This window comes from Perca fluviatilis, unplaced genomic scaffold, assembly GCF_010015445.1.
Source record: "Perca fluviatilis unplaced genomic scaffold, GENO_Pfluv_1.0 PFLUV_unplaced_scaf_2, whole genome shotgun sequence".
Taxonomy (NCBI): domain Eukaryota; kingdom Metazoa; phylum Chordata; class Actinopteri; order Perciformes; family Percidae; genus Perca; species Perca fluviatilis.
This window is the reverse complement of record NW_024375613.1, coordinates 617782-645077: the sequence shown is the minus strand read 5'-3', so window position 1 is coordinate 645077 and position 27296 is coordinate 617782. Positions and strand designations below refer to the sequence as shown.

Sequence of the window (27296 nt, the reverse complement as noted above, 5' to 3'; positions counted from 1 at the left end):
TGAAGATGCAGGAGATTATTATTGTTCACAGAGTGGTTACAGCCCGCTTCCCGCTCACACAGTGATACAACGTCGTATCAAAACCTCCTCAGCTGGAGAGGAACTGATCTGACTCAACAGCTGCACAGAAACTACACCACTACACATACGTATTAATACAGTATAACAAATACAAGAAGAAGAAAAGTGTAACACAATCATGCAACTATAGAATTTCCAAAATTACGTAATTTTTTTAGTAAGTATAGCTATTCAGATGACATATCCTTTCTGTCTTTTGACAGATTATCTTTACAACAACTGAGTTTTTCAACAATTATATTAAATGGTAAATTGAATGAAATCATTCTAAATCAAAACATAACTATAATAATTAGAATCAAACTAATTAAAGGATTTAAAGTAATATTTTATTGAAACACATCAAGAGTTGTCCGACAAGCTAAGACTCCTTTCAGTGAAACGGTAAAAATGTATAACAGTAAGACCGTTTCCACCAGTTTCATATTAAGTTTCATACATTTGATTTAAGGTTGTAAATTCAATGCACCTTCATGTAGACTTTTGTTATTTTCATAATTATTTAAATTTTTATTGAGGTATTGATTTCAAACTCTAAAACCGTTTGCATTAAATGGTTTGTAGATATATTGACAGGATTTTACATATTGTTTTGATACAAATGAAATATTTACGTAATAGGAATCCTGATTTATCTCAGGTGAAGATGTACATGCATTACTTTAAATAAAAGGGTTGAACTTTGTTAGAATACTTAAAATATAAGCATTTAGGATTTTTAACGATTTAATGACGTACTGCAAAAATGTCAGATTTCAAAAATACTAACCTGTGTGATAACAACATTGTAAAGCAGCACATGAATAACAACAATAAAACGCTATTGGTGTTTTTCTGGTGTTCTTCAAAAAACCTGCAACACTGACATTAAATCTTTGGTTTATAAATCCTCGGTCGGAATTATGCTATAACTATATGTTGACGATGCTCTAAAAATTTATTTCAAATTTTAAAAATGGTATTCAGTAACTTAGACTACAGTTTTAAATTATTTCATAAAAATGTCCCCCTTTCATCCACCCATTCACAAAGTGTTCATACCTGAATTCAGATAATAATAAACACAGAAACTGTCAATTCAGCCTCAAAGAGTTTTGATATAATCCTCTATGATGTAATCGCTTGCACATAAATCTTAAAATCGTTGTAATTTGTATGTATATAAACTGTATATCTCTTTATATGGACCTACTTGTGAGTCTGAAATAAAGATTTATTTTTATAAATTTCTATATTTAAACATATAGCCAGGTGAAGGAAACTGTTGTTAAATAAAGATGCAGACTTTTTTCTATGAATCATGTTTTATTGTCTTACAGCATTAACAGCATAAGGATTATTGCAACAAATAAAACATTGCTATTTCAAGTTGAACACTGTTAAATTGGTCTGATGCCAGAAAGAGAGAGAGAGAGAGAGAGAGAGAGAGAGAGAGAGAGAGAGAGAGAGAGAGAGAGAGTAGCAGAGAGCAGACTGAGATCAGTATCAGAGTGAAACCAGTAGCAGAGTCCCAGTGAGTCAGGTCAGGACTGGGAACACTGGTCTCTCCTCAGTGTCTCTGAGAGCGGAGTCTGGGAGCCCTGGGTGGCCTCACAGGTCACAGAGCCCACCTTCTCCCACTGGTCTTTAGGGAGCCTCAGGGTGCTGCTCCAGCTGTATTTGCCGTCCTTCCCCAGCACCCCGGGGCTCCTGCTCTCCTCCCAGCTGCTGCTGCTGCTGCCGTCCACCTTCCAGGCCAGACTCCAGTCTGAGGGGAAGCCCTTGTTGGCCAGGCACATGAGTGTGGCCTTCCCCTTCAGCAGCTCCTCACTGGAGGGGGGCAGCACCGTCAGGGTGGGACGGACATCACCTAGGAGACACCAATCAGCTTAGAGGACAGGGACCACACAGCTGTCAATCAACCAGCAGACACTTGGACACCTTGACTGTGTGAGAGTTGGTTTTCTCCTTTAAGGAGTTTCTGTCAGATGGTTTTTCTGCTCCACCAGTCACTCACTCACACATTGTTTCACTTCCCTTTAAGAAGCCTCTCATGTAAATCAGCACAGAGAGAATCATCTACACAATGAGCTGATATATATCAAACTATACACTGGAAATAAAATGTCAACTTTTGGACAAATCTTTAAACCTCCAAATCAAAATCATCACCAACCTAACTATACATTACTTTAAAGTATTTAGTGTAATAGAAACAAATCCAGAAAATGAGCTGACAACATCAAATGTTCTTCATGTGGATTTCGATCATCATTACCAAACTGTTCAAATAGTTTTACAACTTTGAAAAAATACATGACCCAGTAAAGAGATGTTGCACATTTTCAAATACCGATCTTTATCTTTGCTCTGTTCAACTGTTTGAATATTTGAATCTTCATTTGCTTTAAACAGTCATCATTGATGTGGAAAACGAAAAATGAATCTTGTAGAACAGTTTTTCAGTTTTATCTTTCCACACTTCAAGTCATTTCAATTTCAGTTTGACAGAAATGTGTAAAGAAATGTTTAGTGAAGCTGCTCTGACGTTAGTCTCCACGATAAAGGAGGAGAAATAAAAACATGAATACATATATATTTTATCAACTGTACACAGAATTTAAAACATTACTTTACAATATTTACAATATAGTTTTTAGTATTTGTGCAGAAACTTACTTCCAACATTCAGTCTGGTTCCTCCACCGAACGTGTACCACAGTGATACAAAGTCATTGAGCCACGCGCCAAAAACCTCTCACTGTAGAGAGACACGGCTCTCTGACTTTGTCAGACTGAACTAAACCTACAAGCCCTCAAGATGCTACTTTACCATTAAAGTTGGAAATAATGATTTATCCTCTGACTCAATATTTCATTTTTTTACAATGGACTTTTTAATTTTCTATTTCAACAAACAACATTTGCCTTTTAGTGCAAAATATTTCTGTAAAAATTATGAATTAATATTTCACAAATCTGGAAAGTTAAGAGTACAGAAAGTAAAGGAAGAAAAATAGCTCCTGAAATAAAAGTTTAAAAGTTTGACTTACTTCCAACATTCAGTCTGGTTCCTCCACCAAAAGTCCACCACAGTGATACAAAGTCATTGAGCCGTACAAAAACCTCCTCACTGTAGAGAGACACGGCTCTCTGACTTTGACACAAACAAACTCACCAAAATGAGGCTGTTATGAAAAGATAACTGACAATAACACAGTGCTGCAGATTTCCTTAATGCATGTTTTAATATATGTTAAATGTATGTAATTTCTTCTCTTGCAAATAATTTAAATAACAATAAGACAGAGTAGGTTGACTTTATTGTCCACCTCAGTGAGAATTTGTCTTTGGCTTCTCCCAAAGTACAGCAAATGTAAATAGAATCCACATAACACAGCACACCATTAAAAACATACAGAATATACAGAATACAATATACAATAGTGTAAATGGGCAGGTAGCAGCAGATAAGTTATATGAATAATTCAAGAAAGTAAATCTTATAAAATAACAAGTGTTCCCTGATGGAGTCATTCTGTGTTCAATGGCTGTATGACATAGGGAATAAAATACTTCTTGTAAATGTTCCAGCAGGTCCATGGGACCCTAAATCTAACATTTACTATACTCTGATAAAGTGATTGATCCATTGATGAACAGCATCATCAGAGTAATCCAAGTCCCTGTTGGAGTCAGTCAGAGCATTTCCATAGAGAGCCACTTTGCATCAGCAGCACCATGCTCCAGTGCTCTGGGAGAGTTTATAGTCCTGAGAGTTGAACACTGGATGACTGACAGCTGTCCTTCATGACAACAGAAGACACAGAAATCCTCCTCATCAAAAACATGACTTTGATCTCCGTCCTCATCTGGACTCTCCTCTGCTGCTGCTTCACAGGTAAAGTCCAGAGAATCAAACTCCTCTCCTCTATCAACACCCGTCCCTCTGAAATGAAGCCGACTAAACCGTGACGCTGCTTTATGTTTTTGTCTCTGTATCCTCAGAGTCCAAAGGTCAGTACACAGTGACTCAGCCTGGAGCAGTGAGCTCTGCTCTGGGAGGCTCTCGTCTCCATCAGCTGTAGGATCAGTCAGAGTGTTTATTCTAACTGGTTACACTGGTACCAACAGAGAGATGGAGAAACTCCTAAACTGCTCATTTACTATATTAGCACTCGACAATCAGGGATTCCAGATCGTTTTACAGGCAGTGGATCAAACTCTGACTTCACTCTGACCATCAGTGGAGTCCAGACTGAAGATGCAGCAGTTTACTACTGTCAGAGTGGTCACTATCCCAACAGTCAGTATGTGTTCACACAGTGAAAAAGTGTCGTACAAAACCTCCCTCAGTCAGACTGAACAGAAACTGAACTGACTGCTGCAGCTGGAAGCTACTGCAGAGACTGATACACTTCACTGAGGACACACACACACACACACACACACACACACTAACGCTTATCTCTGCTTTGGTAGGACTGGTGCTCACACTGACACACAACACACACACACATGCCGTTGGCCCGCACGCTGCTCCCTTGTGAATCCTACAGTGCCTTTGCGAAAGTATTCGGCCCCCTTGAACTTTTCGACCCCTTTGCCACATTTCAGGCCATAAAACATAAAGATATTAAACTGTAATTTTTTGTGAAGAATCAACAACAAGTGGGACACAATCATGAAGTGGAACGAAATTTATTGGATATTTCAAACCTTTTAAACAAATAAAAACTGAAATATTGGGCTGCAAAATTATTCAGCCCCCTTAAGTTAATACTTTGTAGCGCCACCTTTTGCTGCGATTACAGCTGTAAGTCGCTTGGGGTATGTCTCTATCAGTTTTGCACATCGAGAGACTGACATTTTTGCCCATTCCTCCTTGCAAAACAGCTCGAGCTCAGTGAGGTTGGATGGAGAGCGTTTGTGAACAGCAGTTTTCAGTTCTTTCCACAGATTCTCGATTGGATTCAGGTCTGGACTTTGACTTGGCCATTCTAACACCTGGATATGTTTATTTGTGAACCATTCCATTGTAAATTTTGCTTTACGTTTTGGATCACTGTCTTGTTGGAAGACTAATCTCCGTCCCAGTCTCAGGTCTTTGCAGACTCCATCAGGTTTTCTTCCAGAATGGTCCTGTATTTGGCTCCATCCATCTTCCCATCAATTTTAACCATCTTCCCTGTCCCTGCTGAAGAAAAGCAGGCCCAAACCATGATGCTGCCACCACCATGTTTGGGACAGTGGGGATGGTGTGCTCAGGGTGATGAGCTGTGTTGCTTTTACACCAAACATAACGTTTTGCATTGTTGCCAAAAGTTCGATTTTGGTTTCATCTGACCACAGCACCTTCTTCCACGTTTGGTGTGTCTCCCAGGTGGCTTGTGGCAAACTTTCAACGACACTTTTTATGGATATCTTTAAGAAATGGCTTTCTTCTTGCCACTCTTCCATAAAGGCCAGATTTGTGCAGTATACGACTGATTGTTGTCCTATGGACAGAGTCTCCCACCTCAGCTGTAGATCTCTGCAGTTCATCCAGAGTGATCATGGGCCTCTTGGCTGCATCTCTGATCAGTCTTCTCCTTGTATGAGCTGAAAGTTTAGAGGGACGGCCGGGTCTTCGTTTTGTCTGATTTGGGACACTCCTTCCATTTTTACAATATTATTTATCACTGTGCTCCTTGGAGTGGATGGAATTTTTTTGTTATCCAAATCCGGCTTTAAACTTCTCCACAACAGTATCTCGGACCTGCCTGATATGTTCCTTGTTCTTCATGATGCTCCCTGCGCTTTAAACGGACCTCTGAGACTATCACAGAGCAGATGCATTTATACGGAGACTTGATTACACACAGCTGGATTCTATTTATCATCATTAGTCATTTAGGTCAACATTGGATCATTCAGAGATCCTCACTGAACTTCTGAGAGAGTTTGCTGCACTGAAAGTAAAGGGGCTGAATAATTTTGCACGCCCAATTTTTCAGTTTTTATTTGTTAAAAAGTTTGAAATATCCAATAAATTTCGTTCCACTTCATGATTGTGTCCCACTTGTTGATTCTTCACAAAAAATTACAGTTTTATATCTTTATGTTTGAAGCCTGAAATGTGGCAAAAGGTCAAAAAGTTCGGGGCAAGGCGAATACTTCGCAAGGCACTGTATATATATAAATAACAATATGCTTTTCAATAAAACAGTACATATAACATAAATCATAATTAAAAAATGCTAAACTACAAAAGCAACACTAAACCATTTGTTCCCTTTAAAAGGTTTTCACAGTGTCCACTTAAGTCCAACTGGAGACACTCCCAAAGATCAAAACTCCTGACTCCAGAGCCACAGTCAACTTCACTTATAAGTCTGTAGTGAGAAAAAATAAGTCGAGACTTTTATGACCTCCTCGTTATATAGGCCTGTATAATCTCATTGATATTGGAGGGTGCCTGACCATGTAGGGCTCTAAAACTGATAACAGGTATCTTGAAATTGATTCCTAATGTACTTGCGGAGACTGAAAAAAACGAGACAGATGTGATATGCGATCTCTTCAAGGAGCTAGTAAAAGCCTTTGAACCTGTTGTTAGTGGTTCATGGACGTGAAAGACAAGTAGTAACAACAGTGTAAATAGAAGAAAGAAATGTAGAAATGATCATCATCTTAGATCGAGGCAAAGTGGGCCAACGTTTAACAATGAATGAGTCAAAAGTCAACAAGGTCAACAGAATCGGAGGAAAACTGTAATAACTAAAATTTAATAATCAATAGGAAATGCATTTCAAGCATCTTTTCAGAGTGACACCACGGTCAAACAGCCTGTACCGATGATTTCTCAATTATACATGACAAAACATTTTCTCTTCTTTATGTCCATCTCGTGATCAGTTATTAAAACAACTCTTCTGTCTGTACTCCCCTTTTCAATTTTAAAAAGTATCAATCATAGACTTTGGAGTTCACCTTTTACCAAACTTAAATTAAGTATTTAAATTAAAGTAGATTCCCTGGCTAAAAGAAATAAAGTAGGGTGAAACAGAATACATTGTCCCAATCATCCACTATATTATTATCTGCAGAATGAATAAACATTATCACAACCAATTTCCTGGTATGAATCCTGTCATCCCACAATCAAGAGTGCATTGAATAGATATTTGGCCCCTCGTTAACCACCTGTAGTAAAAACAAACTATAGATGTAAAATACTCACAAACAGAATCGACTTTCTGTACTTGCTTGGTGGTAAATAAATTAAGTTTTGTATGACAAGATTTTACCATTCATCCGTAGCCCATTATGTAGTGACACATTTAATTAGTCAAAGTAAAAGGGGAAACAGCATGACATGTTGAGGACAGCTACAGTTCACTGACTCTGTGTGTTTGCATATGTGTCCTGCCTCTCTGCTCCCAGCCGTTAAGAGGCCAGTGTTGATCAGTGACTGTCCAGGACTTTCAGAGCCACTGACACGCCGGCAGCATGATGATGATGTCACTGATTCTACTGCTGGCCACCCTGGGGCTCCTTGTTCAGGGTGAGACTCTCTTCTGAAAACTTTACTTCAGGATGCAACCAGGTTCACCTCAATGATGTTCTGCTATGATGGAGAAACACTGGAACAAGCAGCATTTACCTTCTTCCATCTCTTCTCCATGTTAAAGAAATGAGACTCTTCTGTTTGGATGTTGATCATCTTTCTCCAAGCTGGATTTGTCTCAATAACCCTTCTGCTCTTTTCATGTTTTCCAGGTTCATCAGGAGAAATCATCCTGACTCAGTCTCCTGGATCTCAGTCTGTTGCTCCAGGACAGTCTGTCTCTATCAGATGTAAAGCTAGTTCAAGTGTTACCGATGACTTGCAGTGGTACCTTCAGAAACCTGGAGAATCTCCCAAACTCCTGATTTATAATGCTCAATCCCGTCAGTCTGGAGTTTCAGATCGTTTCAGTGGGACTCAGTCTGGAACTGACTTCACTCTGACCATCAGTGGAGTTCAGACTGAAGATGCAGGTGATTATTATTGTCAGCAGGATTACAGCCGCCCGTTCACACAGTGATACAACGGCTGCACAAAAACCTCCTCAGCTGGAGAGGAACTGATCTGACTCAACAGCTGCAGAAAACTACAGAAACACAGACACTTTAGAAGTTTGAATGACACTGAAGTCTATATAACAGAATAATGTCAGGAATCTTGTTGAAAAAGTGTAGTTAACAGTGTATTTAAAATTAGATCAATCTGAAAAGTAGATAAGTCAATTAAGCTAATGCCAGTTTGTTTAGCTTTTAAATCAAATATTTATTTCCATTTTAGTGTTTAAGTTAATTTTCACATTCAAATACAATTTGAAATGTATTTAATTAATATTCAAGTATGTTTATTTTCCAACACACCTTAACACATGAAGTGTTTTAATGACCTTGTGTTGACAGTGAAATACATATGTAATGTGATATTCTGAGATCACAAAGCTGATAATAATATTTTTAATAAAAAAAAATGCTGATTATATCCTACTTTATAATTCAATTGCAATGATTTCTTCTCAGGCTCTGCAGTTTACCCAGATTCATCATGATTTATAGACACATATAAAAAACAATTCAATATAGTAAACACTTAATTTATGACATACATAATATATCTGAATTTCCCAAAAATATTGAAATAATCAGCTTTCCTATGAAAACAAATTTAGAATTACTCCAATGAAGCAGTTTCTGAAGTCACATTAACTTTAAACAATATGGAATAAATGATGGAATTACTTCTATCTTGTCTGGGTCACATTAATGATTATCTGATTAGTTTTGTGGTTTCAAAATATATTAAACATGCTATTATATTACCTTATAGTTTCTTTCTCGAGAAATTCCCCGGCAGTAGTTTACATATAAAACTCAGTTGAGTTTAAAATTTCAAGATTTATGGAAATATTAAGGCAGGCATATCTGTTTCTTTTACAATAACAGACATGGAAACAACTGATTTGATGAAAAGTACTTTATTGTGTTAAAATAATCAAAATTAAAACATGGAACAGACTTTATCAATGAAACATGTAATCAGACAGTGAGTGAGAGAAAGCGATAAACAGATAGAGAGAGTTGCAGACTGAGATCAGTATCAGAGTGAAACCAGTAGCAGAGTCCCAATGAGTCAGGTCAGGACTGGGAACACTGGTCTCTCCTCAGTGTCTCTGAGAGCGGAGTCTGGGAGCCCTGGGTGGCCTCACAGGTCACAGAGCCCACCTTCACCCACTGGTCTCCAGGGAGCCTCAGGGTGCTGCTCCAGCTGTATTTGCCGTCCTTCCCCAGCACCCCGGGGCTCCTGCTCTCCTCCCAGCTGCTGCTGCTGCTGCCGTCCACCTTCCAGGCCAGACTCCAGTCTGAGGGGAAGCCCTTGTTGGCCAGGCACATGAGCGTGGCCTTCCCCTGCAGCAGCTCCTCACTGGAGGGGGGCAGCACCGTCAGGGTGGGACGGACATCACCTAGGAGACACCAATCAGCTTAGAGGACAGGGACCACACAGCTGTCAATCAACCAGCAGACACTTGGACACCTTGACTGTGTGAGAGTTGGTTTTCTCCTTTAAGGAGTTTCTGTCAGATGGTTTTTCTGCTCCACCAGTCACTCACTCACACATTGTTTCACTTCCCTTTAAGAAGCCTCTCATGCAAATCAGCACAGAGAGAATCATCTACACAATGAGCTGATATATATCAAACTATACACTGGAAATAAAATGTCAAATCTTTCACAAATTCTAAAACTATAACCATACATTACTTTAGAGTATTTGTTGGAAACAAACAAATACAAATAATGAACTGACAACAATGAAATGTTCTTCATGTGGATTTCAGTCATTATTTAGCAAACTGTTCAAAAGATTTCAAACTAAATTTGCAACAATACATTATATTCATAGTGTAACATTAATGACTAACCTTAACAAACATTTTAAGTAGAATATAAGTTTTGTGTTCATCATCAAGTTATTTAAATTGACAGAAATATTTATTGAGGCTGCTCTGAGTTAGTCTCATGATAAAGGAGGATGAATATAAACATGAATACATTTCATCAATAAAACAACATATTTATCTGCCCTTTCAAAAGGGTAATTTAAAACATTACTTCACAATAATGTATCAACTATTGTTGTGCAGGAACTTACTTCCAAATTCCAGTCTGGTTCCTCCACCGAACGTGTACCACAGTGATACAAAGTCATTGAGCCGCCGTACAAAAACCTCTCACTGTAGAGAGACACGGCTCTCTGACTTTGTCAGACTGAACCAAACCTACAAGCCCTCAAGATGCTACTTTACCATTAAAGTTGGAAATAATGATGTATCCTCATTTAATGTTTTACTTACAATTACTTTTTGAATTTCTGTTATTAAAGTGAACCACGAGTCTTAGAGCAAACTTTTTGTGGGAACCCATAACCATGATTATTGAAAGGCAACAATTTTTCTTAGACTGTTGAATATAAAAGAATAAAAAGAAAATTAGCTCCTGAAATAATAAACATTTGACTTACTTCCAAATTCCAGTCTGGTTCCTCCAACCGAACGTGTACCACAGTGATACAAAGTCATTGAGCCGCATAAAAACCCTCTCACTGTAGAGAGACACGGCTCTCTGACTTTGACACAAACAAACTCAACAAAACACATTCACAGTTTACACATTATGTCATAACTGGTCAAAATGTTTAAAACTGATACTCAAACTATGAAAATGTATTTAATCTTTCCTTGAAATGAAATGTTAAACATCCACTAACAATATACATTTCTCTTTCAGTGAAAATAATTGAAATATTTCTGAAGAAAAATCCCCCCCAATAAATTCCGTCCAAATGTAAATCATTATCAAAAACATGATTATTGTAGATGATGAATGAAAAATAATATTTTTCAGTTAAATCTGTCCCACAGTGATGTGATTGATATGTGTTGTATTGAATCAGTGTTGTTCTGAGAGGGGGGGCCAGTGTCCCCTTATTAAGCTTCAACCCCCTCTGGCCCAACTAGTTTTGTCCAGAGGTGGGTAGAGTAGCCAAAAATTGTACTCAAGTAAAAGTACTGTTACTTCAGAATAATATGACTCAAGTAAAAGTAAAAAGTAGTCATCCAAATAATTACTTGAGTAAGAGTAAAAAGTACTCAAGTACTGAGTAACTGTTGAGTAACGTCTGATTTATTTTTTAAATAAGCATTCAATCAGACAGACAAAAATACTAAATAATCATCTTTAGGCAAATTATAGTTCATCCAATCAATAAAATAAATAAAAAATTAATTAATAAAAAAAGCTTAAATTAAAATAATCCAGGTAAATTCAAGTACTTAAAAAATAAAATCCATAAAATAATAATAATACAAAAAATAAATAACGCCACAAGTAACACAAATTGGATGGTGATTGGAGCTGCTCTTTGGCACTTTTACTAAGGTAAACATGCTTTCATTATGAGGCCAGAGGCCTGGACTATGAAGCAAGATTTGGGGTTAACGAGCTAACTTCAGGTTCAACCCAGGGTTTTCTTTATCACGAAGGTGGATCACTTGATACCTGGTTCAATCGCGGTAACTCATGCTGGACGCCTAACCTGGTCGGAGCAGGTTATGTTGGAGATATCAACCGGTGTAAAAGCAACGCCTACTGATCAATCAATAGGCCTATTCAATTGATAACGGCATCACTGTTCTTATAGAAGATCAGGCGGAGAGAGAGAGAGAGAGAGAGAGAGAGAGAGAGAGAGGGGAAGAGGGGAAGAGTGCGCTCATAAAAGTTAAAACATTTAGAGACCGACAACGCCGTAAACATTCCCTGATGGGTATATTTATGAAATATATAGATTTGAATGGGAGGGAATTACATATCGGCTATTTCTCTGCTTCTTCAGCCAATACACAGCGGTTTGAATTATGTTTTTTATATTTTTATTTGCTCTCACGATCGCTTCCACTGGCAGGATTGCAACTGAAATTATAGGCTAATTCACGGTAGTTATGGAAAGGACAAGTGTAATTATGGTCAGATCTAGGTCCTGACTGATGGGGAAGTGATATTGATAAGCCGTTGATTTTACGCATCAGCGTCGCCTATTTTTTGTTGCCAGCTGACGAGACTGCACAACTACGTTTGATTGGTGAACAGTCACGTACGTGTAGAGCCTTTGGCGGAAGTTTCTCTCTCTCTCTCTCTCTCTCTTCAAAATAAAACATTAAAATGAGGCGGTACGGGGGGAATACAAACAATGACGCCGTAGAATATCAAAGAGGTAAAAAGAAAAGTAACGAGCTCATGGTAGCCTAATGTAGCGTAAGAGTACAGTTTCTTCTTCACAAATCTACTCAAGTAAAAGTAAAAAGTATAGAGATTTAAAACTACTCCTAGAGGTATAATTCTTTCAAAAACTTACTCAGCAAATGTAACGGAGTAAATGTAACTCGTTACTACCCACATCTGGTTTTCTCAAATATATTTGTATATTTTTAAACCCAACTTTATCCTCAAAGAGGGGATATTATTCATGTACACTGATAAACAATATGTAAGTTAACACTGAATCTTGTGTTGTGTTTATTATGGCATGAGTATCGTTAGTCTGTTGTAGAAGCAAACCTATGGAGGGTATGTGGTTTGTAACACTTGAGCTTAATATATTTGATACCCCTAAAATAGTTTATGGACTCACCAAAGAATCATACAAATGAGCAGTGACACACGGTTGTCATTTGTTGGTGTTAAATAGCCTGGATATCCGTGGGGACAAAGGATCTCCTGAACCTCTCTGTCCTACAGTGCAGCGAGAGCAGTCACCATTGTAACTGCTCCTCTGTCCAGCCAGGACGTTGTAGAGGGGGTGCTTGTCAGTACCCATTATGGCGATACAGTTTGTTGCATGCACGCCCTCTACTACAGTTCCCAATGAGTCCAGTCAACTGCCCAGCACTGAGCTGGCCTTTTTGACCAGCTTGTCGAGACGTCTGCTGTTCTTGTCTGTCAGGTTGCCACCCCAACAAACCGCACCATAAAACAGGACACTCGCCATCACAGTCTGATAAAACATGAGCAGCAGATCGCTACTAATGTCAAAAGATCTGAGCCTCCTGAAAAGAAGAAAGCGGTAAAAAGTAAGTAAAATTTATTTGTATAGCACCTTTCACAGATAAAAATCACAAAGTGCTTCACAATGAAATGCAATTCAACACAAGAAGTCACAATACGAGCACATTGAAATACAAATAGAAAATATAACAAACAACCATAAAACCCATCGACTAAGTAAAAGCCTGCTTGAACAGCAGAGTCTTCAGCTGTTTTTTAAAAGATTCGACAGAATCCAACAATAACGAAGCGAGAGGCAAGTCATTCCACAGCCTAGGAGCCACTGCTTGGAATGACCGATCCCCTCTAGTTTTAAAATGAGTGCGGGGAACCACTAATAGCATCTGACCTAATGATCTCAGACTACGGGTGGGGGTATGTAGCTGTATCAAATCAGAGATGTAGAAAGGAACTTGACCGTGCAAGGCTCTGAAAGTAATGACAAGAATTTTAAATTGAATTCTATACTGGACTGGTAACCAGTGAAGTGCTGCTAAAACAGGCGTGATGTGTGCTCTTTTGTTAATGTGCATTAAAAGCCTTGCAGCAGAGTTCTGAACAGTCTGGAGACGATAAAGCTGATTCTTACTCAGACAAGTAAAAAGACTGTTACAGTAATCTAAGCGTGAAGAAATGAAAGCATGAATGATCATCTCTAATTCATCCTTAGTGACAAGTGGTCTTAACTTAGAGATATTTCTCAGGTGGAAGAAACAGTTCCTAACTAATAATTTAGAGTGGTGATCCAACGACATAGCTGAGTCAAAAACCACACCTAAGCTCCTGAGACTCGGCTGGACAGACAAGCCTAAGTCCCCAATATGATGCTTTATCTCAGGGATACGACTTTCAGGGGCAATAATTAGAGTTTCTGTTTTTTCTGAGTTCAAAAGCAGAAAGTTGTCACATAACCACTGTTTGATACTAGACAAACAGTTTATTAAAGATGACAGTTTGGAGAACTCAGTTTCCTTAAAAGAACAGTAAAGTTGGATATCATCCGCATAGAGATGGTACGATATGTCTCTAAATTGACTAATTATCTGTCCTAAAGGAAATATATACAAGAGGAACAGAATAGGTCCCAAGACAGACCCCTGAGGTATCCCACACGACAACTCTGCAGTTTCAGACAATATCTGATTAACATGAACACTAAAAGCGTCTACCAGAAAGGTAGGATGAGAACCATTTTAAAACTGATCCAGACATCCCAACCAGATCACGAAGTCTATTTATCATAATGGTATGATCGATAGTGTCAAATGCAGAAGAAAGGTCCAATAGGACCAAAACTGTAAAATCCTTTGAATCAGCTGACATCATAATATCACTAGAGATTTTCAGAAGTGCAGTTTCGTAGAATGCCTTTACGGAAACCAGACTGGAATTTATAAAACAGCTCGTGCTTTTCTAAGAAAAGGGTGAGTTGCTCTGCTACAACTTTTTCTAAAATTTTTGACATGAAAGGTAGATTTGATATTGGCCTGTAGTTCTTAGGTTGAAGTGGATCCAACGTGGGCTTTTGAGTACAGGCTTAACAACAGCATGTTTCAAAAACTAGGAACGACACCCAGTTAAAAGTGAGGTATTTAGCATCTCAACAATGCAGGGGCCAATGGAGTCAAAAGCTTGTACAAATAGCACAGTAGGGACCACATCCATAGGACAAGATGAGGGTTTCAAAGTATGTAGCAGAGAAATGATGTCATTCAGTGTCACAGGTTTAAAAGTGGACCAAAAATGAGCGGGAGACAAGTCACAGGCAGAGTTCTGAGGAAGTGATGGTAAGATGTTGGCCCTAACATCTCTGATCTTATTCACAAAGAAGTGGAGGAATTCATCACAGTCCGATTTAGAAGACACACTTAATTGTGGGCCAGAAGGAGACACTAAAGCATTAATGGTGTCAAATAAAATTCTGGGGTTATGCTTATTTGAGGATATAAGCTGAGAAAAGAAACAAGTTCTGGCCTTTCTCAGCATCTCGTTTAAAGTAACCCTTAGATCCTTAAGGTGAATCCTATGAACCACAAGTTTAGTAGTCTTCCAGAGACGTTCAACTTTTCTACAATTTCTCGTAAAACTTTGGATTGTTTCATCAATCCAAGGACAGGATTTTTATGAGGTATAATGCTTGATTTAACAGGTGCTATTTTATCTAAATTATTGTTAAACACTGAGGGCTAGATTTATCAAGCCGTTTGTACCGGTTTCCAGGCGCTAATTGGTCGCAAAGACGGACTAACCGAGCGCGGGCTATTTACAAACAGGGCGACTTTGGGTAAAATCGCAGATTGTCTGCCACATGAGCCAGAAGAGACAAGTTCGCTTTCAATAGCGCGTTCGTGGGAGGGTCGGGGAAAGTGGGAGTTCCACCCAAAAGGTGGGAGGATAAGTTTGCAAAGTGCACCTAATTATATATTCCGTGGTATTTACAAAGACTGTCAGGAAGAGCGCCGCCTATTCTGCAGGGGAAATTCTCCACCTCTTTAAACCAGCCGCAATCGAAGTTTCCGCAGGACCTTTGTGCCGCTGGTGAAATGGCAACAGTAATTTGAGCAAGACGAAGACAGTAGGCCAGGCTGAAAATATTTTTAACAGAAGAATCACACTTTGTCAGTGAACACAACATCATTTAGCGTTACAGATCAAGCAGCCATGCAATATTAGAGTTACTGGAAGAAATCAAAGATGAAATTGAATCTCCCACTCAGCGTTCACATCCCATTCAGCAGTTGTTAAACTCCTCGCCACATTACAAATATTGGCATCAGGATCATTTCAGACAGTCATAGCATCAGCAGTGGGAATATCGCAGTCTGCACTCAGTCATAACATAGCACCAGTACCGCTTTGCTACAGCGCAATTTACGTGTAGTGGGCGGAGAAAGACGCTGATTGCCTGATGGGTGTCAGGGTTGATAAATACTACGCAAAAATGGAAGCATAGCGTGCGCGTATTACCGAACTCGCATAAACGGACGCGAAAACTCGCGCTAGTGTTAGTAAATCTAGCCCTGAGTATTAAAAGACTGGATAAAAACATCTGCATCACTGCATCCCATCAGAGAACATGGGTCGAACAAGGCAGAGAACTCTCAGCAGCATCATGATTCATAATCTGCCTTTGGGCCCTAATTCACAGGGGCGGAGGATCAAAGAAAGTTAATCTCAAAATTAACCCACAACACACAACTATGATCACTCACAAGAACATCTTCCACACGTGCATTTGCTATATCTAGACCAAGAGAGAAGACAAGGTCCAGGGTGTGACCCTTAATGTGTGTAGGTCCAGTAACGTATTGAGTAAAATTAAAAGAGTCTATGATAGAAAGGAGTATGGGCTGAAATATGTGCCACCAGAAACTGAATTTGAATCATTTATATTTGAATTTGAATTGCTAAACTTGAATAATTGTATTGAAAAAACTGAATCTGAATAGTATAATTTGAAATTGAATTCATTCGTTTGTAACTGAATTCCAATAAAATTTGATCTTCACTGGAAATTCAACTCTCTATATCCTCACATTCCGCTCTCACTATTCAGATTCAGATCATGAAATTCACTTCCAAGTTACTGAGACAGACATCCGGGTACTTGGAGGATGAAGGAAGAGCAATCGAGCGCAGATCGATAGGTAGAGTTCAGTAGAGTGGCGCAGGATTAGCACTAAAGATGCCAAACGGTTTATGGATGTTGGAACAAAAGAAATGACAAAAACAAACAGCAAGGGATAAAAAGTTCACAGGTGAGAACGTGTTTTATGATATATATGGCCTTGGACCTGCAATCTGAGCTCCGGCGGCAGCGGGAGGTGGTGAGTTCGGGGCCCGCCGCAGCGTCTCTTTTCCCTCGAGGAACAACACCGTCTGCGCTGCTGCCGGTCCCCGCTGATCCAGATCGGACCGGCCAAAGACAGAGTGGTGATCGGCAGGATCTTCCACGTAGTCCAGGACACCCTGTATGTAGATTTCGCGGCTGGAAGTTCCACTGCTATTGGGGGCCGGCGGCCGAGAGAAGCTAAAGCGGGCAGCAGAGTCCGTTTGCCGGAGCTCACTGCCCGCTTCCTGGAAGCCAAACCGACACCACGCTGCTGGAGGCCCCGGCCGTACTGCTGGGACAGCTTGAGGGAAGGGAAGCCCGGAGAACTAGAACCAGGTCTCAGCGGAGCGGACTGTCGAAGCCCGCTGAAGTTTAAATTACAGGTTTCCTAAAGGAGTCTGGCGGACTCGGACTGTGGACATGATTTTAAGTCTCGTTAAATAAATAACTACATGCAGAAATGAATGAATAAATAGGAGTGCCTGGACATTTCAGTCTGTTTAAACTTCACTTTGAAGCAGAACCTCTTAGTTCAGAAGGGTGCAGTTTCTGTTTGGACTCAGATCTGTGAACTGATTATAATAAATATTCTTTTATAAACACATTAGTCTCTTTGTTTTGTTTGTTCCTGCACATGATGATAAAGCTACACTTTTAAATCACAAACAAAAACTAACTTTAATATGTAATAAACTTCTAAGGAAAGAGAAAACACAGAAAGAGGAAAAAAAGAAAAACGATGAGAAACAAAGAGAAAAAAGAGTCTTGTATAAACTACAGACTGGATCATTACATCACATTGTAGCAGGCATAGAGTCAGAGTGACATGCAATTAAATGTTTAAAGTAGCTGAACATGTATTTAATATGGATAGTAGCACTACTTTTGCATAGCTAGGCTAAGGTAAGTAGCTATAGTTCATTTTAAGTTTACTTTAAGTGGAAGAATGTGACTACAAACCTAGGGCCTACTAACACCAGGCATTACATTTTCAACATTGTGAACAGGTAGATTATATTATTTCCTCTGAGAGTTTCTTTGTTACAAAAACTTAAGACAAAGTTTATAAAGGTCCATTACAAGTCAGATACTACACTACATTTAGAATTGCGGTATGACTTGTTAAGGAGATCTAAATACAAAATGTATGACTTTAGGACTTGACTGGGATTTGGTAGTCTTGACTTGGAACTTCAGTGCAAAGACTTAGAGACTTACTTGTGACTTGCAAAACAGTGACCTTGGTCCCCCTCACAAGAAGATCATGAGGTATGATTGAAGCTCAACAGCTACACTGGATGGACATTGTAGAAGGTGTTTTGCTGTTTCCAAAGTCAAGAATGATCTCAATGTATTTGTTGGGTTGTTGAGTTGCATGTAGGAAAGTGTGTTTTGCATATACTTATATAGATGCAGTTATAGGATTTCTTATTTCTTATTTGTATAAGTTCAAAATGGCTCCTGTGTTGATTCTTTGGCAAGAATCACACACTTAAGAACATGAGATTATTATGTGAGGCGAAGTGTACAGATCTTGTGGCGAGGTGCAGAGTGGATGGAGTGTGAGGCTGTACCCGGCGGAGGTGGGAGCCAGAGGCTTTTGTGGGCAGATCAGCATCCGTCTGCTCAGGAGCTGGGACTACGTGGAGCCACACACAGGCAGATCCACCAAAAAGAGGCTCTCTGAGGAAGTGGAGAAAGCAAGCCACTGGCTCTGGCTGAAACGATGAGACAAGACTTCGGGAGTAACATCTAATTAGGTTTTGCTGCAGGGGGTGTCAGGGAGACGTCCCTGTTCACTGCCCCCGCCCACCAGGAGATGTTCTGGGTTAAAGGGCTGAAACGTCAATGAGCGGTGGTCCCCAGCTGAAGACCCTGCAGCAAAACCTCGCCGGGTGGCGCGGTCAGGTTTAGGCCTGCCTCAGGGAAGAGGACGCTCCTCCCATGCACAGTCCACCTCAGGCACCGTTGAGATGCAACAGGCCAAAAGCCCAGCAGAAAGAACACCTCGCTGTAATGAATGATGATATGAATGCAGTAGCTGTTTTGGCACGGGCGAAGCAGGCAGTCGCCTGGGGCGCATTTTCATGACACATGGGGCGACGAGCACTTCAAAAAAAAAAATCCCTCTGCGCCGCGGAGCACAGAAGCTGTGTGAGAAAGGGAAAGGGGAGAGGGGGCTGAAACAGATTCTGTTGAGAACTAAAAGTAGACTAGATAGTAGAAAGTCACGAAAAGCAATCCAACTTGGCAACAAAAATAGACGCTGTTATACTTATATTTAGGATTTACAAGGAGGAGCCGTGCACGTGCCAACGGATGTGTGTGTGTGTGTGTGTGTGTGTGTGTGTGTGTGTGTGTGTGTGTGTGTGTTTGTGTGTGTGTGTCAGTGGGAGCCTGTCCTACCAAAGCAGAGAATTAGCTCCACACATAGTTCATTATAGGCTAAGTTTTAAATATATTTGGAATATCTATTGACATATTCACATTTTCAATGAAAAAGGTTACTCCTCAGATGTGTCCAGTATGGGACGCCGTATAGCATTACTGTATGTGCTGGTTACATTTTCACATAATTTATATATAAGTGAACACCTGAGTATTATCACCCATATTGATATAAATACAGCCAGAACATGCTTTTAGGATATTGAAGTCAAATGGATGATAGTGATGTCATAATGCAGCAACAAAGTAATCTTTATTTTCTGTCTTTAAAACTACTATGTGCTCGAAGGGGTCTCGGCCGGGGTGTAATTCAATTTAGAACCGCTTACTGTATGAATGGATGGTGTCATCTTGAGTTAGCTGTGTGATTCAGCTGTCTGTGCTCTCTCTGCAGGTGATGTTAAGAGCAACGGGGAACAGCTGAGGATGTTCCCTAGCCTAGAAATCGTACGTACCCTAGAGGCAGCAAATTTATTTTGCAGCCAGGGGTCTAGGCACTTGGTCAGGCCAATCACATCATGTACAGACTTGGTGGGCGGGCTTATGGCTGCTGCTGCTGGGAACAGAGGTCTTCTGGAAGACTTGGAGTTAAGCTTTTCTTTGAGAAAAGAACAAAGAACGGCACTGAAGTCATTCTTAAAAAGGAAGATGTGTTCCGAAGTTTTGCCGACCGGATACGGCAAAAACTTTGCTACCTTCTTCGTACTCTGCCTGGTTGTAGCGTATCCTATTATGTGCAGAGGGAATTTGAAAGACAATCATTTATCCCGCCCCGCGATTGAGCCCTGTCAATGGTGAGTTCCCAGACCCAACATCTGGATGTGGGTCTGGCTTGTCAGGCTAGATGTTCCCAGTAGCAGGAGAGGTTATTTAAGTCTGGATGCAGTGCAGCCCTCTCTCTGGCTGACTCTCCACTCTGCTTTAGTTCTCTGCTCTGCTCCTATCAACCTTTGGAACACCCAGACACATATTTACCACTCATGCACATTACAACATGAATGACTTTACTAATATCCACAGCCCATACTTTAATTACTTAGGTTAACCCTTTAATTTAGGTTGATTTGTTTTAAATAAATATCTTTTCAAAAAATTTGATCGTGGTGTGTCTACATTTTGTTGTAAAAGTGTGTGTGTGTGTGTGTGTGTGTGTGTGTGTGTGTGTGTGTGTGTGTGTGTGTGTGTGTGTGTGTGTGTGTGTGTGTTGTCTGTGTGTCCTCAGTGAAGTGTATCAGTCTCTGCAGTAGCTTCCAGCTGCAGCAGTCAGTTCAGTTTCTGTTCAGTCTGACTGAGGGGAGGTTTTTGTAACGACGCTTTTCACTGTGTGAACACCCACTGGCTGTTGGGAATGTGACCACTCTGACAGTAGTAAACTGCTGCATCTTCAGTCTGGACTCCACTGATGGTCAGAGTGAAGTCAGAGTTTGATCCACTGCCCGAAAAACGATCTGGAATCCCCTGATTGTCGAAGTGGTAGCATCGTAAATGAGCAGTTTAGGAGTTTCTCCATCTCTGTTGGTACCAGGCTAAAAGGTTCCCATTAGCTACTCTCTGACTGGTCCTACAGCTGATGGAAACGGGAGCCTCCCCCAGAGCAGAGCTCACTGCTCCAGGCTGAGTCACTGTGACCTGGCCTCTGGACTCTTGAGGATACAGAGACAAAACATAAAAGCAGCGGCCACGGTTTAGTCGGCTTCATTTCAGAGGGACGGATGTTGATAGAGGAGAGGAGTTTGATTCTCTGGACTTTACCTGTGAAGCAGCAGCAGAGGAGAGTCCAGATGAGGACGGAGAGTCAAAGTCATGTTTTTGATGAGGAGGATTTCTGTGTCTTCTGTTGTCATGAAGGACAGCTGTCAGTCATCCAGTGTTCAACTCTCAGGACTATAAACTCTCCCAGAGCACTGGAGCATGGTGCTGCTGATGCAAAGTGGCTCTCTATGGAAATGCTCTGACTGACTCCAACAGGGACTTGGATTACTCTGATGATGCTGTTCATCAATGGATCAATCACTTCATCAGAGTATAGTAAATGTTAGATTTAGGGTCCCAAGGACCTGCTGGAACATTTACAAGAAGTATTTTATTCCCTATGTCATACAGCCATTGAACACAGAATGACTGCATCAGGGAACACTTGTTATTTTATAAGATCTGCTTTCTTGTATTATTTATAGAACTTATCTGCTGCTACCTGCCCATTTACACTATTGTATATTGTATTCTGTATGTTTGTAATGGTATGTTGTTTTTTGTGCATTGTATTTACTGTTGCTGTACTTTTGGAGAAGCCAAAGACAAATTCTCACTGAGGTGGACAATAAAGCCAATCCAATCGAATGTCTTCTGTCTTATTTAAATTAATTGCAAGTGAAGAAATTATATACATTTAACATGTACCAAAAACATTTATTAAGGAACTCTGCAGCACTGTGTTATTGTCAGTTCTCTTTTCATGTGACAAGATTTAACAAACAGCCTCATTTTGGTGAGTTTGTTTGTGTCAAAGTCAGAGAGCCGTGTCTCTCTACAGTGAGAGGTTTTTGTACGGCGGCTCAATGACTTTGTATCACTGTGGTTGACTTTTGGTGGAGGAACCAGACTGAATGTTGGAAGTAAGTCAACTTTTTAGAAAAAATTTATTAAGGAGCTATTTTTTTTTCTTTACTTTCTTCACTATTAAATTTCCATATTTGTGAAATATGAATCCAAAAAGTTTTACAGAAATATTTTGCTCTAAGTGACAAAGGTTTGCTGTTGAAATAGAAAATTCAAAAGTTCATTGTTACAAAATGAAATATTGAGTCAGAGGATAAATCATTATTTCCAACTTTAATGGTAAAGTAGCATCTTGAGGGCTTGTAGGTTTAGTTCAGTCTGACAAAGTCAGAGAGCCGTGTCTCTCTACAGTGAGAGGTTTTTGTACGGCGGCTCAATGACTTTGTATCACTGTGGTTGACTTTTGGTGGAGGAACCAGACTGAATGTTGGAAGTAAGTTTCTGCACAAATACTAAAAACTATACTGTAAATATTGTAAAGTAATGTTTTAAATTCTGTGTACAGTCGATAAAATATATATGTAGTCACGTTTTTATTTCTCCTCCTTTATCGTGAAGACTAATTCAGAGCAGCTTCACTAAACATTTCTTTACACATTTCTGTCAAACTGAAATTTAAATGACTTGAAGTGTGGAAAAGATAAAACTGAAAAGCTGTTCTACAAGATTCAGTTTTAATTTTCCACATCAATGATAACTGTTTAAAGCAAATGAAGATTCAAATATTCAAACAATTGAACAGAGCAAAGATAAAGATCGGTATTTGAAAATGTGCAACATCTCTTTACTGTGTCATGTATTGTTTCAAAAGTTTGAAAACTATTTGAACAGTTTGGTAATGATGATCGAAATCCACATGAAGAACATTTGATGTTGTCAGCTCATTTTCTGGATTTGTTTCTATTATAGTAAATACTTTAAAGTAATGTATAGTTAGGTTGGTGATAATTTTGATTTGGAGGTTTAAAGATTTGTCCAAAAAGTTGACATTTTATTTCCAGTGTATAGTTTGATATATATCAGCTCATTGTGTAGATGATTCTCTCTGTGCTGATTTGCATGAGAGGCTTCTTAAAGGGAAGTGAAACAATGTGTGAGTGAGTGACTGGTGGAGCAGAAAAACCATCTGACAGAAACTCCTTAAAGGAGAAAACCAACTCTCACACAGTCAAGGTGTCCAAGTGTCTGCTGGTTGATTGACAGCTGTGTGGTCCCTGTCCTCTAAGCTGATTGGTGTCTCCTAGGTGATGTCCGTCCCACCCTGACGGTGCTGCCCCTCCAGTGATGAGCTGCTGCAGGGGGAAGGCCACGCTCATGTGCCTGGCCAACAAGGGCTTCCCCCTCAGACTGGAGTCTGGCCTGGAAGGTGGGACGGCAGCAGCAGCAGCAGCAGCTGGGAGGAGAGCAGGAGCCCCGGGGTGCTGGGGAAGGACGGCAAATACAGCTGGAGCAGCACCCTGAGGCTCCCTAAAGACCAGTGGGAGAAGGTGGGCTCTGTGACCTGTGAGGCCACCCAGGGCTCCCGGACTCCGCTCTCAGAGACACTGAGGAGAGACCAGTGTTCCCAGTCCTGGACCTGACCTCACTGGGACTCTGCTACTGGTTTCCTCACTCTGATACTGTCTTCAGTCTCGCTCTCTGCTACTTTTTTTCTCTCTCTCTCTTTTTTTTTTTTTTTTTCTCTCTCTCACTGTCTAATTACTTGTTTCATTGATAAGTTTTGTTGCTTGTTGTACTTTTGATTATGTCATCACAATAAATCCCTTTTCATCAAATCAGTTGTTTTCATGTCTGTTATTGTAAAAGAAACCGCAGACAGGGCTCACCCAGTTCTCATGGAATATTTGACCTTTTAAGCCCGACGTGGACAAGAAGTCTCACACAAATGCCTCAGAGGAATATGAATTTTAAAAATTAAAAAAAAACTATTAAAAACCATCTGCTGTGGAAAAGTATGCGATATGATTAAAAGCTCAACAACAGCTATGGGATGGATGTTGTGAAGAGATTATTTTGCTGTTTCCAAAGTGAAGAATTAACTTTTGGTCTCAGTGTATTTGTTGGGTTTTGAGTTGCATGTAAGAGAAAATATTTTTGCATATACTTCATATAGATGCAGGCATATGATTTCTGTATTACTATTTTTATAATTACCAAGTTGGCTCCCTCTTGATTCTATCCTACAAATTATAATGTTTTGTTTAAAAGGTTCAATAATTAATTATAATGGTTTTAACTGACCCCACACAATGTGACACAAGGTACACTTCATATTTTTAGCAACATTGGAACAAATGTCTGTTTGAATCACTTTGATCTTGTTGAATTCAATGTTTAAACTTTTTGACTTGTTTGTGTTGTTGTGTTTTATATATTTTATACTGATATGGACCAAGGTTATTATAGTTTAGTTTATTTTTATTTATTTTTAATTAGTTTTTAAAGCTGGTTTGCTAGTGTAGTTTAGTTTTTGAAAATGCTTAGTTTTAGTTTAGTTTTAGTCTTATTTTAGTAATATGGGTTATGTGTCAGGGGCAAGATTCAAAAAGGTCAGAAAAAAGTATTGTGTAATAATAACTCAAAAAAACATACCATTTTAGAACTATGTATTCACAATGTATTCAACAATAACACTGGTACATTAAATGTACATATGATGATGAGCACAAATGTGTAAACAGTCTACACAAGACGCGCAGTAAGTGCAGAATGTGTTAGTAACGTGGTGCCAGGAAAAAACCCTAAATAGCCAACAGACTAGAGAAGACAGACATGAACAGCTGTTTTGAACTTTGGTTTGAGTAAAGTTGCAAACTTTTTGAAGTCAATCAACTCACACAGTTGTGTAGACATCCCAGTATCAACACACATATTACAGTTTTTTTCGATTTCTAAACGACAGTGGGCACAACTGGAGTCACATGTGCTCTAACCACAGTCTGCACTACCAACAGTCACCTGAGCTAAACAGTTCACATCACCCTTAACACACATCTCAGAACAGGCTCAGTGCAGCCACACACTCAGAACAATACTCACTGAGATAACACACACACACACACACACACACACACACACACTGTCACTCAGAACACACTGAGAGTAAAACACTAGCATCAAACACCAATACACAAATTACAAACTTTCTCATCTTTACAGTTTGAACAATTTGAGTGACTTGACACTACTCAATACTTTATTGGCAGGAAGATATAGATTGTATAATATACCAATTTTTACATATGGTAAACAAGAAGGAATGAAAATCAGCAGTTTGCTTCAATATAGTAATTTGGCTCTGGTAATTTATGGAATTACTGGAGAAAAAACTAAAGTACATATGTAACAGTACCAAAGAATAGTGTGACTAATCCTGCCTCTCTCCAGCATCATGTGGCAAGTTTTCTTCATCACATTGGATGTCTGCATCATCTCTAAAAAAAAATGAATGTGGTGTTTCTATTGCTTCCACCTCCATTACTTTCTGAAAAACAGTAAGAATGCAGTTTTACTATTGTAAAGATATAGTGTTTTTCACTTTTTTTATAGCTGTGTACATAACCTCAGACATCTTACCTGGACATGTTGGTACCTTTGCTCTTTTACCTGTTTCTCTCAAACGGTACAGTGTATAAGTGTTTCATTCTTATTTGGTGTTTGTATACAAAAAGGCTTTTGATCTTTCTCTGTATAAATACCATATATGTTCACTAACTAGTCTAAAACAAGACACCTGCTTAGGCTTTCAGCTGAAATTCCAATCAGCAGTGTTTGATAGGCACCAGACTGAAATCTATTATTTTGAATGCGGCGTGGTTAACAGTTCTGACAGCAGTGTGTTAGCATTTGAACAAAGTGCTGTAAATCTACAGTGTTGTGTACGCGTTGTGGTTAAAGTCAGGGGATAAGTGTGTAGAGTTTTGAAAACTGTGTTCAAGCAATGAAAACCAACTAGAGTTTGGTCCACATGAACTGCTGCTGTGCAGACTGTAGTTAGTTTTGCACATGTGACTCCAGTTGTGCCCACTTCGTCGTTTAGCAATCGAAAAAAAACTGTAATGTCCATCCCTCATTATTAGGTGGTACCACTGGTTTCTACCGAATGGTAAACGCAGGTCAGTGTTAATGGTACTCTCTTCAGAGTGGAGAACTTGAAGCACCGGAGCCCCCCAGGGTTGAGTCAGTTCACCTGTCCTTTTTACCCTTTACACAGATGAGTATAGAAGCTATAATCCCAACAACTATATCATTACATTTTCTGATGATACTGCCATCCTAGCTTTAATAAAAGGGACAGTGATCTATCTAACTACCTTTCAGAGATTCAAAGGTTTGTAAAATGGAGTGATGACAAACACCTTTTTCTGAATGTTAAAAAACTGGAGGAGATGTTAAATAGATGTAAAAATTAATTTGACCCTGTAGAGTCAATAAAGCTTTTAAATAGCAGATAAACTAATGTCTAGGTCAAGAAGGACTGGGAGGATCTCTTTGGTTTTACTATAATTAAATGATTTACTTAAAGGGATTAGTGTTTTAGGAACCTTGCTGTGTTGTTTGTTAAATAACATCTATGGATGTTTTTCACACACATTGTGGAACAACAAGTTTATCTTATCTTATAGTCTGACAGTGTGTGTGTGTGTGTGTGTGTGTGTGTGTGTGTCCTCAGTGAAGTGTATCAGTCTCTGCAGTAGCTTCCAGCTGCAGCAGTCAGTTCAGTTTCTGTTCAGTCTGACTGAGGGAGGTTTTTGTACGACGCTTTTTCACTGTGTGAACACACCCTGACTGTTGATTTCATGATAACTCTGACAGTAGTAAACTGCTGCATCTTCAGTCTGGACTCCACTGATGGTCAGAGTGAAGTCAGAGTTTGATCCACTGCCTGTAAAACGATCTGGAATCCCTGATTTTCGATAAGTAGCAGAGCTAATGAGCAGTTTAGGAGTTTCTCCATCTCTCTGTTGGTACCAGGCTAATCTGTGGTAGCTGCTCGAAACATAAACATCCTGACTGGTCCTACAGCTGATGGAGACGGAGCCTCCCAGAGCAGAGCTCACTGCTCCAGGCTGAGTCACTGTGACCTGGCCTCTGGACTCTGAGGATACAGAGACAAAAACATAAAGCAGCGTCACGGTTTAGTCGGCTTCATTTCAGAGGGACGGATGTTGATAGAGGAGAGGAGTTTGATTCTCTGGACTTTACCTGTGAAGCAGCAGCAGAGGAGAGTCCAGATGAGGACGGAGATCAAAGTCAT

The 27296-nt window shown here is 39.6% G+C and overlaps 1 pseudogene and 3 gene segments (V, D, J or C); 2 read left to right on the top strand and 2 right to left on the bottom strand.

Moving 5' to 3' along the window:
* LOC120555120 overlaps positions 1-27296 on the top strand; it is a 195943-nt pseudogene that overhangs the window by 4102 nt on the left and 164545 nt on the right.
* On the bottom strand, positions 1374-27296 carry LOC120555115. The segment is given in 4 exon segments: positions 1374-1930; positions 3114-3151; positions 26819-27137; positions 27245-27296. Coding segments are annotated over 4 exon segments (735 nt in total).
* On the top strand, positions 7493-8129 carry LOC120555144. The segment is given in 2 exon segments: positions 7493-7606; positions 7822-8129. Coding segments are annotated over 2 exon segments (363 nt in total).
* The window catches only part of LOC120555117, a 73167-nt gene continuing 54929 nt past the window's right edge, over positions 9059-27296 (bottom strand). The window contains 2 exon segments of the V gene segment in view: positions 9059-9563; positions 10253-10287. Of these exon segments, the coding sequence occupies positions 9238-9563; positions 10253-10287 (361 nt within the window).